Source organism: Sinocyclocheilus anshuiensis, unplaced genomic scaffold (genome assembly GCF_001515605.1).
Source record: "Sinocyclocheilus anshuiensis isolate Anshui unplaced genomic scaffold, SAMN03320099.WGS_v1.1 scaffold426, whole genome shotgun sequence".
NCBI classification, from domain to species: Eukaryota; Metazoa; Chordata; class Actinopteri; order Cypriniformes; family Cyprinidae; genus Sinocyclocheilus; species Sinocyclocheilus anshuiensis.
The window spans coordinates 2,055,691-2,069,076 of NW_015542362.1; the positions used below are offsets into that span (position 1 = coordinate 2,055,691).

The 13,386-nt window shown below is 33.6% G+C and overlaps 1 protein-coding gene across 1 annotated transcript in view; it reads right to left on the reverse strand.

Moving 5' to 3' along the window:
• Positions 1-13,386, reverse strand: part of LOC107691986 (leucine-rich repeat serine/threonine-protein kinase 1-like) — a 106,188-nt gene that overhangs the window by 13,582 nt on the left and 79,220 nt on the right. The window contains exons 26-29 of the mRNA XM_016490858.1: positions 10,060-10,254; positions 8,807-8,958; positions 3,288-3,405; positions 2,723-2,839 (exon numbers count right to left, since the gene is read on the reverse strand). Coding sequence (XP_016346344.1) covers positions 2,723-2,839; positions 3,288-3,405; positions 8,807-8,958; positions 10,060-10,254 — 582 coding nt within the window. The remainder of the gene's footprint in view (positions 1-2,722; positions 2,840-3,287; positions 3,406-8,806; positions 8,959-10,059; positions 10,255-13,386) is intronic.

Sequence of the window (13,386 nt, forward strand, 5' to 3'; positions counted from 1 at the left end):
CAAACCATATGCAACATTTATTCTCGGAATATTTTAGTCCGCCTTCACATGCATTTTTGTCCAAGTGCCATATCTAAAAGAGTTTCCTCCCAGAAACCTTCCTGACAGCCCCAAACCAGCTGTGTGCTCCTTCCCTGATCTCCTCAACTGCTTTTGACATCCAGTTTGTCAGTGACCCCGCAGCGGACAGACGGGGGGAACAGAGGGCACTTCAAAGGGAGCGAGGCTCGTATAAGAATGTGTTTGGAGGAGCGACGAGGATTGAATCTGTCATTGGGACGTCCGCTGAAGCGAGGGAGATCGGGAACACCTGGACGACAGTGACTTAAAACGCGCGAGGAACTGATGAGAAAAACCTGCCCACTTACCTAAAATATCAAGCCTGCTGTTCTTACCTGGCCAACAATTTGGTCTGCTTTGCTGTTTGTTTTGGCACTTGTTATCTGTTTTTTAAAACTTAAAGGAATAGTTTAACCAAAAAATTTATTTTGCTGAAAGTTTACTCATCCTCAGGCCATCCAAGATGTAGATGAGTTTGTTTCTTCATCAGATTTGGAGAAGTGTAGCATTACGTCACTTGCTCAGCAATGGATGCTCTGCAGTGAATGGGTGCCGTCAGAATGGGAGTCCAAACAGCTGATAAAAACATCACAATAATCCACAAGTAATCCACACCACTCCAGTCCATCAGTTAACATCTTGTGAAGAGAAAAGCTGCATGCTTGTAAGAAACAAATCCATCATTAAGACGTTTTTAACTTGAGCAGTTGCAAAAATACGAGTCCTCTATTCATAATATTGCTTTCTCCAGTGAAAAGTCATCTCGTCTGAATCAGGAGAGAAATACGCACAGATCAAGCACCTTTTATAAATGAAAACAGTCAAAAACAGCTCAACAAAAATGTGGGCAGATTTTGACAACAGGGGATGGACTTTTTCATCTACATTACATTTACATTTAGTCATTTAGCAGACACTTTTATCCAAAGCGACTTACAAATGAGGACAATCCTGATCTCTCCTGAGCAACCTTGGAGCAATGCATTTTATTTCCTTGGAGTTATTCAAATCAAATGCAAACCTGAAACCAGTTTTTGTAGACACAGGCGGCATGCTCTGTCACTCATTAATATCCTATTCGTTCCTGTCATGCCAAATGAATTAAAACCCAGCTGGCAGCGTCTAACTTACTCATAACTCACTTTGTATCTGTTATCATCCATCTAAAAATACAGTGCCTGAGATGAGCCTCAGACTATCAGGTCCAAGAACACGTCAGTGGGTGTTGTGATGGTGAAACTTCAGGTGGACGCCGCCAGAGTTAAAACAACTGGAGCAGTTTCTTTATATTTACATATATACAAAACTTGCAGAAAAGTTACACACCTCGTGTCATCCTGGATGAATTCTTCATCAGAACAGATTTGGAGAAATGTAGCATTATATCACTTGCTCACCAATGGATCCTGTGTGTGCAGTGAATGGGTGCCGTCAGAATGGGAGTCCAAACAGCTGATAAAAACATCACAATAATCCACAAGTAATCCACACCACTCCAGTCCATCAGTTAACATCTTGTGAAGAGAAAAGCTGCATGCTTGTAAGAAACAAATCCATCATTAAGACGTTTTTAACTTGAGCAGTTGCAAAAATACGAGTCCTCTATTCATAATATTGCTTTCTCCAGTGAAAAGTCATCTCGTCTGAATCAGGAGAGAAATACGCACAGATCAAGCACCTTTTATAAATGAAAACAGTCAAAAACAGCTCAACAAAAATGTGGGCAGATTTTGACAACAGGGGATGGACTTTTTCATCTACATTACATTTACATTTAGTCATTTAGCAGACACTTTTATCCAAAGCGACTTACAAATGAGGACAATGGAAGCAATCAAAATCAACAAAAGAGCAATGATATGCAGTTAGCTCAGTCTCAGTTAGCTTAACGCAGTACACGCAGCAAGGGTTTTTTAATTATATAATAAAAAGAAAACAAATAGAATAGAAAAAGAATAGAGCAAGCTAGTGTTAGAGGCCCTTTTTGCTTTTGTTAATTGTATAATAAATAAAAGAAAACAAATAGATAGAATGCAAAAAGATTAGAGAAGCTATTTTTTTGTTTTAAAGAAAACAAGCAGTTAGAAAATGAATAGAGTGCAAGTCTAAAAGTCTTTTTAAACTTTTATTTTTAAAAGTGCAAGTCTTTTTCAATGGAGGAAACATTATTATAGATTATGGACTCATATTTTGACCAGAAGCAAAAGTTTAAAGTTAAAATACCGTAATGGTGGATTTGTTTCTTACAAACATGCAGCTTTTCTCTTCACAAGTCATTAACTGCTGGACTGGAGTGGTGTGGATTACTTGTGGATTATTGTGATGTTTTTATCAGCTGTTTGGACTCTCATTCTGACGGCACCCATTCACTGCAGAGGATCCACTGCTGAGCAAGAGATTTAATGCTACATTTTTCCAAATCTGTTGCTGTTTAGAAACAAAATACATCTTGGATCTCTTCAGGGCGAGTACATTTTTAGCAAATTTTCATTTTTGGATGAACTATTTCTTTAATTTTAAAGAAGATTTCAATTAAGATTTTTTAAATATATATATATTTTTAAAACTTTGGATATCTAAACCAAGACACAAACAAACATACAAGAACATCATCAACATAAGCGTAGTTTACATGGCAACGACTGCAAGCCGGGGCACTGACCTCTTTCCTGGCGGGCAGTAAAAAGAGACAGGTTACCACAGCCGGACAGGAGAGCAGTTTCTGCGGGTGACTCAAGGGGCACATCTCTTTCAGGCTGTAGATAAAGACTTCCTGTTCCTGCAGAAACACAATACTTTTTTTTTTCATTTAATTCAAAATCATTCTTTAAGCATTTATTTAAAAAAATTAATCTTTTGTAATATTATAAATGTCTTTACTGACATTTCTGATGAATTTAATGCATCCCTAAAAATAATAATTCTTTAAATAGAAAAATAATAGAACTTTTGAACGGTAGTGAATACGTGATGAAACCTCATCAAAACCTCACCGTTTTTGAGTTTGGGGCACGAGCATCTGTTTGTTCAGGAAACCTGTCTGAAAATGGTCATTATTTCTGCTATTCTGCTAATGGTGGATACATTACACACAAAACTTGTGCAACAAACATTTGGTTTGACACCAAGTTACAACAATCTCCTTTACTGTGAGAAGCGAATGCCCTCTGCGTTTATCCATTAGTTGTTTCTCTGATAATGTTGTTGTGACTGACAGCTCAACACACCTCAGTGGCTGTCCACAAACTGTTCTCCATCTTCATTTGGCAGCTCAGACGTGTTCCCGGACACGGCATCCGCTTCACCTCCACCTGCCCCTTGGCCAAGTTTACCACCGTGTAATTCCTGCAGGACACACACACACACACACACAGACACACACATACACACAGACACACACACACACACACACACACACACACACACACATACACACACACACACACACACACACACACACACAGAAAACCCTTTTATGTGTCTGTGGAACACAGCAGTTATGAAATCCAATCTAGGTGATGCTTTTCTCTGGGTTATCATCATTACTAAAACTATTAAAAACATTTTTGTAAATGGAAAATAAAGCTGAAAATAAATAAATAAATATAAAAATAAATAAATTAAAATATAAATGATATAATTTTAGAAACTTAAATGTTGAATGTTAGAAACTTAAAACTAAACAAAAATGATAAATATTGCTTTGTCAACTAACTGACATTTTTAACCGAGGTTTAAGTCAAAGCACTAAAATTAAAAACCAAACAGGAAATAAATAAAGACTAAAACTTAAATAAAAAGTAATAATAATAATTAAAAAAATGTGAAGAAAATTTGAGTGGTGCTTTTCTTGGGGTTATTATTGTTTAGTAAAAATAAAACAATTAAAAACATTTTTGTTAATGTAATTAAAGCTGAAATAATATAAATATTAGACTTAAAATCTAAACAAAAAATTGGCTTGAAACACTAAAAAAACTAGACGTAAATAAAAACTAATAATGAACTAAACTGAAATAAAAATAAATTAAACCTAAATATTAATAAAAAACAAATGTGAAGAAAATGTGAGTGATGATTTTCTAAGGGTTAGATTAAAAACTTAAATTAAAATTAGAAATGCCACCTAAATGAAATAAGTTTAAGCTGAAGCACTAAAATTACAAACTGAAAATAAAAACAAAAACAGAACTAAAACTGAAATAATAATAATAATAATTAAAAAACACTAATAAAATGGAGAAAAGCACATAACAAAATTACTAAAAATGCAATTAAAATATAAAGCTAAAATTGAGTCCTAGAAATATTACTTCTAAAATGTCTTGATATTTCCAATAGTAATAATGACGCGTGACGCCACTAATACACACAAGTATTGTTACTCCTGCCGGTTTTGTTCTTTTGTACAAAAACAGTATGTGGTACAAACCCAAATGATTTCAGAGCAGCGCATGATTTATGACGAGTCTTTAATCTAAACATGTATTATACATTGCGCTGTTATGCAGGAGCGCGGCTCTCAGCAGTGTGGGCTGATTTGTAGGTTTATATATTCTGCTAATTCATTTGCTGAACAGTGATTCATTACTTGATCAGCGGAGTCATTTATCTGACGGTGCGCTGTGACAGCACACAAATGATTCAATCCGTCACAAACCACGGACGCTTCTGATCCAAATACCCTAATAAGCTGTTTATTGTGCTTTCAGTTTTTTCCTTTTTGCTTATGAAGCCCCAATAATCTAATTGGCAACGTCAAACTTGGACAAATAAACACTGCGGTGATAAAGCGATTCGGGCCAACCTCACGCTAATGTACTTAAAATATAATTTACAGGATATTGCTGGTAGGCCATCCGATGATCAAGGGGGCCATCAGATCGCAAAACCCACATCGAGCTTTTACTGCCTGCTTTGTGCCAATTATTTGATGTCTTGTTTGCTTCCCTGCTGAAAAGAAAATAGCTTAAACCAGCCTGAATTAGTTTTGTCTCCTGGACTGGTTAGAAAGCCTATTCGCTGGTTTTAAAGGGGTTTTGGGCACTTTTCAGCTAAACACCAGCTCGGCCAGGATGGGAGACCAATTTAAACCAATTAAGACCAGAAAAACATTAGTTTGGTCTCCCAGTCTGGTCATTTTTAGGCAGTTCTTGGCACTTTTTAGCTGGTCAGGCTGCTTCACAAAGATGAGAGATCAAATGAAACCAGCTAAAACCATTTTAAACCTCTCTTTTTACCAATCAGTTTTCATGACCGCTCCAGTTGGTTGTGATTACAGGATAAGGATTTTTTTTTTCTACATAAACACCTACAAAGTCAATTTCTAACTAATAAAATATTTAAGAGCCAAACTGTAAAAAGTATATATTAAAGTAAAAATGGAAAAAAAATACATTAAAAAAGACCAAAAAAAAAAACCCTTACAAAAATTGGAAATGTTGCCTGAAATAAAATGTTTAAGTACTAAAATTACTAAAACTCAAAATGAAATAAAAAATAAAGCAAAATATAAATATAAAAAAACAAAAACAAACACACACAAAAATATAAAAATTAAAAACTAATTCACAATATTAATACAACTATTATATAAATATGGCATTAATATTTGTTTTTGTTAACTGAAATTTAGATTAAAAAAGAAAGAATAAACAAAAACAAGAAAAATAAATAAAAATGAAAATGCTCACCAAAGCTGAATTTATTTAATCAAAAATACAGTAAAAACAACAATATTGTGGAATATTTTTTCCAATTTAAAATAACTGTTTTCTATTGTAATACATTTTTAAAATGTAATTTATTCCTGTGATGCAAAGCTGAATTTTCAGCATCATCAGTCTTCAGTGAAAACATGTACATTTTTTTTACAGGATATTTGATGAATAGAAAGTTCAAAAGAACATCATTTATATGAAATATTAATCTTTTGTAACATTATAAATGTCTTTACTGTCCCTTTTGATCAGTTTACTGCATCATTGTAAAGTCTATACTGTATTTTGCTTTCAAAACATAAAAAACTGACTCCAAATTTTTGACCAGTAATGTCTATAATCAATTACATTATATACATTACATAATACACTATATAATAATTTTACAAATTCCTATGACTTGGAAATCACAATTTTTAAAATCTCTGATATTCCTAGGTGTTTCCCGCTGTTCCTTAACAGTCTCAAAGCATACTGGCTTTAGTTGTAAACTAAACTTTACTTGTGACAGTTTTTTAATAACCATTTCTTATTGTGTGTCAGTAAGTTGTTGTTATTTTAGCATGTGTGTTTGGCTCAGTGTTATTTTTTTAGGATTACTGATAAACTAATGTAGTTATTTGAGTTATTTCAGTACTTCAACATACAAAATGGAAATGAAATAATATATATATATTGAATGTATTTATATATGTACATGTATATGTATATGTGTGTGGCTGTACATACACATATGTAGTTGTTTTTTGGTGTTTGGCTTAGTGTTATGTTAGAATCATTATTATACTCATACCTTTTGTTCTTTTAATATTTTGAATTGTTTTTAGCTTTATTTTTTTTTGTTTTCATTTAAATGTTTAGTTTTGAAATGTATGCATGTGTCATTTTTATTTAATTTCTTTTATTTTCTTAAATGTGTATATATATATAGTATTTATAGAGTTTTAGCTTTTAGTTTTAATTACTTTTTCTTATTTGTAAGCCGCTTTGGATAAAAGCGTCTGCTAAATGACTAAAAGTAAGTAAAGTAAAGTTGTAAGCACTCACGGTCGTCTTAGGGCACTAGGTAGGAGGCACAAGCTAATATTATGATTAATGCAAGACAAAGCCTTCATTGTGCTGCTGGTGATGACGTATTAACAGACATTAGGCAGGCCGATGGGCATCGCTGGTAAATGCAAACACCAGCGCCGTGAGATAAAAGCGGAGCGTTTCATTGAAGCGTCTTGTAGGATTGAGTGCCAGCAAACAAAGCAGCCGATGATCAGATGAGCCTGGCTGTAGATCACTGGGCATTTATCAGCCTGGTGGAGGCCGTCGTGCATAATAATGAGCTCTTATATACGTGCTCATGAATATTCAAATGAGTCATTTTTTTTAAAGGAGGCTTGAGAGCATCAAGGGAAGCTGGAAAAATGAGATTCCTGAATGATTTTAATGAGGGTGTTTATATGAGTGAGCCAGAGGTCTGAAGGGGAGCAATTGGCGGTAAATAGAAAAACGGGAGAGTGTTTAAATGAGGGAAATGGAGTGAAAGGGGAGATTACGGGCTGGTGTGGGGCTTGTGATTTCTGTAAAGTGCAAACCTGGCACTTTGAGATACTTAATTTTCTTTGGCCTTTCGGCCTCATTATTGAAAAAGACTCGGGCTCTGTTCCAAAACCTAGTGAGCTGCCTACATAGACAGCATTTTAAGGAGTCACAGGCACACGTGTATCACATGCAGTAGTGCTGTTATTGGTAACTAAAACCAAAACCACTAAAATTAGTTTTTGTTCACTGCAATTAAGCTGAAATGGATGAAAAAATGTATTAAATCATTTAACTTAAAGGGGTCATATGATGCTTTTTTAAAGATCATTATTTTGTGTATTTGGTGTAACAGAATATGTTGACATGCTTTAATGTTCAGTTGTAAGTGAATGTTGCCTTGGAATCTAATTAAAAATAATAAAATAAAATAAAAATGACAAAAACAACAGAATTACTAAGAATTGAAAAGAAAATGGAAAATATAAAAATAAAAGCTAATTCAAAATATTAATAAAACTAGTACATATATATGGCGTTAAACTGAAATTAAGCTAAAATGAAGAAAAAAAAAAGAATAAAAAAAATTACTTCTAAAAATTAGAAATGTTGCTTTGGAAACTAATTGAAATAAGTTAAAGTATTAAAATGACTAAAACAAAAACTGAAATGAAAATAAAGCAAAATAGAAATATTTAAAAAAGCAAAAACTAAAAAAAAAGGAAAATACAAGAATAAAATTCAAAATATTAATGAAACTAGTAAATAAATATGCCATTAAAATGCATTTTCGTTAACTGAAAGCAAGCTAAAATAATAAAAAAAAAAAGATAAAAATATAAAAAATGTGAAATGGTGACTTGAAAACTAACTGAAAAAAATATATACTAAATACTAAAAATACTAAAACTAAAGCTGAACTAAAAATAAATATTTATACAATATTTATATTGTATTGGTATATTTTTTTATATAAATATGAAATAGAAAAATAACCCTAAAACTAAAATTAAAAATGGAAATATAAAAATGAAAAGCTAAATCATATTAATAAATACTATAATACTGTATAAAAATACTAAATAAATAAACACTTGAATTAAGCAAGAGACATGTAAATTAACTATAAATATGCTTAAAACTCATTCCCTAAAAGTGTCTATAAAGAATGCTGAATGTTATTATGAGTTGACTACTTTCCCCAATATTTGTGTGTAGAGTATTAAGTCATTAGTTTACCTGCTCTATTGAAATCAATTGGAACCACCTATGTAGAGTGATACAAATCATCCAGAGCCATTTATGAGTATTACAGAAGACAGCTGCCTATGTAGACAACAGACAGCAAGTAGGCTTATCAGGTTTTTGGAACAGAGCCACAAAATCAAACATTGCAAACACATCACAGACGTACAAACCGTCATGATAGCAGCACAACTTCACAAGAAAGCCACGTGAACATGCAAGAAAAGCACGATGCTTTCTCAAAAGCGCACCTGTCGTCTTTGTCTCCATCCCAGAAGACGGCGTTGTGTCCCTGCAGCGGAGACAAGAAGAGCTGGCTGTGTTCCTGGCAGGGCAGCAGGTACCTCAGACAAGCAAAACTGGGATCCTGCATCTGTCTCATGAGAGGAGCGGCCAGGGGACGCTACAGACACCGCAGGACAGGACACTATTAGACACATGCTTTACTTCACAACATCTGCAGCTAAAACGTGCCTACGTGACTATTTTTGTCTCTGGTTTACGTCTGTTTTAACATACATTACGGCTCAAAAGATTGGGGATGGTAAGACTTTTTATTAATGTCTCTTCTGCTCACCAAGGCTGCATTTATTTGATCAAAAATAGTCAAACAGTGAAATATTATTACAATTTAAAATAACTGTTTTCTATGTGAATGTATTTTAAAATTTAATTTATTTCTGTGCTCAAAGCTGAATTTTCAGCATCATTACTCCAGTCTTCAGTGTCACATGATCCTTCAGAAATCATAATAATATGCTGATTTGCTGCTCAAGAAACATTTCTGATTATTATCAATGTTGAAAAGTTGTGCTGCTTCAAACTGTGATTTTTTTAAGGATTATTTGATGAATAAAGTGTTAAAAACAGCATTTATTAAAAAAATTAAACCTTTTGTAACATTATAAAAGTCTTCACTGTCACTTTTGATCAATTTAATTCATCCTACCCGAAAAAAGTACAGTAGTGTTGAACAGTTGAACAGTAGTGTATATTCTATATAAATATAAATACAGCTTTGTTGCTTTAAAAGATGAGCTTTCTTGATCTTTCACCACTATTTTTTGCCATTAAAGCCCACAACAGAAACCATTTAAAATAGATTTGACTTTTTTTCCAAGTAAATATACAATATTCAACTTTTGGACATCATCCCTAGCCAACCCAACTAGTTAGAACTAGTTTTCTCTGTGCAATTAACTCAAAATTATGGGGTGTTCACACTGACAACCATTTTTCATGATTTGGCAGACGCTTTTAACCAATGCAACTTACAATGCATTCAAAATTCACATTTTCTCAGTTCATGCATTCCCTGGGATTCAAACCCATAACCTCGGCATTGCTAATACACTGCTCTACTGTTCATGCTACAGGAACACCACCATAAATGATTCATTTTCAATGAGCAACAGCAACCAATAATGGTGTGACGAAGTTAAATTTAACTTTATGCAAAAGACTTGTGAATGCATCTTTATTAAAAGTCAGGCGTGTGTTGTACCTTCTCTGGTTTGGTGTCCCAGCACTCCTGCATCAGCGCCTGCAGGCAGTGAAACTGCACCTCCTCTGGGCTGCCCAGCACCGGTCTGAGCCCTTTCGACAGCTTCTTAGCGATCTGCAGCTGGTGCTGACCCATGCACGGTCTGCGGCCGGACAGCAGCTCATACAGGACCATGCCGTACGAGAACATGTCCACCTGAAACACAGACGACAGCAACCCGATGTAATGCTGTTAAACAGTCTCAGGCGGCCCATTTACTGCCAATTTGCACCATGCAATTCCCCAATCTCGCCGGGCAGATAGCAAGTAAACTAGATCTCCACAAGCCGAGCTGTATATTTCACTTTATTTTCTGGCTGTGACATAATCTGATAAATGAAAGTAATAATAAACATCTGGTCTCGTCCCATCTGTGAGTGCAATTCATGCCCAAAATCTGCAAAAAAATCATTTCCTTACTTAGTATTTTTGTCCGGTTTTCTAATACAAACATCTAAAAAAAATCTTAAATCAAAATACATTTACTTGAGAAGAAAAATAAATCTTGTTTTCTGGAAAATGCATGAAAATGAAGTGAGTTTATGCTTAAAAAAATCTGTCAGCGGGGTTCACAAATTGTTCCTTTTAAGTTTTTTTTCTTACTGCATTTTTAAGCAAAAATTGTCATGCATTTTTCAGAAAACAAAACTGAATATTTAATAGACCAAATTAATTTCAATAATCTGACTTTTTCTCCCAGTAAAAAACTTTTTATGCTAAACTTTTTATACAACAGATTTTTAAAAATTGTATTAGTTATTATTATTATTATTATTATTTTTAATTTAAAATGTGACAAACATGTTGTCATATGCCAGTTGGCTAAGAAAAATAATCTTGTTTTTAAGTGTATTTAGTATAGTTTATTTATTAATCCTTTTACTTCTAAAGTAAATGTATCTAGATTTAATAACGTTTAAATATTTGTAGTGATTTCTTAACTCAATATTATGTTCATACTGGCAGCCACTTGTTGTAAAAGTTACTCTTTTAAGAATGTTTAGATATTTGCAAAGTAAAATTTTAAAAATTGTATTAGTTATTATTATTATTATTATTATTTTTTATTTAAAATGTGACAAACATGTTGTCATATGCCAGTTGGCTAAGAAAAATAATCTTGTTTTTAAGTGTATTTAGTATAGTTTATTTATTAATCCTTTTACTTCTAAAGTAAATGTATCTAGATTTAATAACGTTTAAATATTTGTAGTGATTTCTTAACTCAATATTATGTTCATACTGGCAGCCACTTGTTGTAAAAGTTACTCTTTTAAGAATGTTTAGATATTTGCAAAGGAAAACAAATAAAAAATACTAAGAAAATATTTTTTTTGCAGTGAAAATGTGGCCCAGACTTTATGGCGATGGTGAAATGTGAGGCCAGAAGGGAGGAGAGATGGAAAAGCAAAGGATGAGTTACAAAAGGAAGAATGAAGTCATGATTTCTGACACAGCAGATCGTACTTCACTGCTGTGGTTCATTCGCCAGACGTATTTCTATTAAACGTCTTTCTAGGTCATTTCTATAAATGGACATGTGCTTTGACGAGAGCCGTGTCAATCCAGGATTGTATTTTTAGGGCGCTCAGCTTTGCCAACACAAAGGAAAAAAGGCACATTTCCACATTTCGCTTCAGTTTCGGTAGCCTGAAATGACATCACAGAGCAGGCATGTGAAAGAGCAGGAAGTAGTTTGAGACACACACACACGCACGCACGCACGCACGCACGCACGCACACGCCCACGCCCACGCACAGAGGATCTACAGAGACTCTTTACTCTCGATCTTTCTTGAGTCCAGGATAGCAAGTAAACTAGATCTCCACAAGCCGAGCTGTATATTTCACTTTATTTTCTGGCTGTGACATAATCTGATAAATGAAAGTAATAATAAACATCTGGTCTCGTCCCATCTGTGAGTGCAATTCATGCCCAAAATCTGCAAAAAAATCATTTCCTTACTTAGTATTTTTGTCCGGTTTTCTAATACAAACATCTAAAAAAAATCTTAAATCAAAATACATTTACTTGAGAAGAAAAATAAATCTTGTTTTCTGGAAAATGCATGAAAATGAAGTGAGTTTATGCTTAAAAAAATCTGTCAGCGGGGTTCACAAATTGTTCCTTTTAAGTTTTTTTTCTTACTGCATTTTTAAGCAAAAATTGTCATGCATTTTTCAGAAAACAAAACTGAATATTTAATAGACCAAATTAATTTCAATAATCTGACTTTTTCTCCCAGTAAAAAACTTTTTATGCTAAACTTTTTATACAACAGATTTTTAAAAATTGTATTAGTTATTATTATTATTATTATTATTTTTTATTTAAAATGTGACAAACATGTTGTCATATGCCAGTTGGCTAAGAAAAATAATCTTGTTTTTAAGTGTATTTAGTATAGTTTATTTATTAATCCTTTTACTTCTAAAGTAAATGTATCTAGATTTAATAACGTTTAAATATTTGTAGTGATTTCTTAACTCAATATTATGTTCATACTGGCAGCCACTTGTTGTAAAAGTTACTCTTTTAAGAATGTTTAGATATTTGCAAAGGAAAACAAATAAAAAATACTAAGAAAATATTTTTTTTGCAGTGAAAATGTGGCCCAGACTTTATGGCGATGGTGAAATGTGAGGCCAGAAGGGAGGAGAGATGGAAAAGCAAAGGATGAGTTACAAAAGGAAGAATGAAGTCATGATTTCTGACACAGCAGATCGTACTTCACTGCTGTGGTTCATTCGCCAGACGTATTTCTATTAAACGTCTTTCTAGGTCATTTCTATAAATGGACATGTGCTTTGACGAGAGCCGTGTCAATCCAGGATTGTATTTTTAGGGCGCTCAGCTTTGCCAACACAAAGGAAAAAAGGCACATTTCCACATTTCGCTTCAGTTTCGGTAGCCTGAAATGACATCACAGAGCAGGCATGTGAAAGAGCAGGAAGTAGTTTGAGACACACACACACGCACGCACGCACGCACGCACGCACGCACACGCCCACGCCCACGCACAGAGGATCTACAGAGACTCTTTACTCTCGATCTTTCTTGAGTCCAGATATCTCACGTTAAAAGGCTATTACACGCTAATGATTCGATTAGCAATGACATTAATCAAATAATTAATTAAAATGCCTCTTAGGAGACTAGGAGAAATGCCACTAAATGAATCCTGTTGTTTTATATTCAAGGACCTGAATATAATATACATATATACATATACATATATACATATATACACATATATATACATATATACATATATATACACATATACA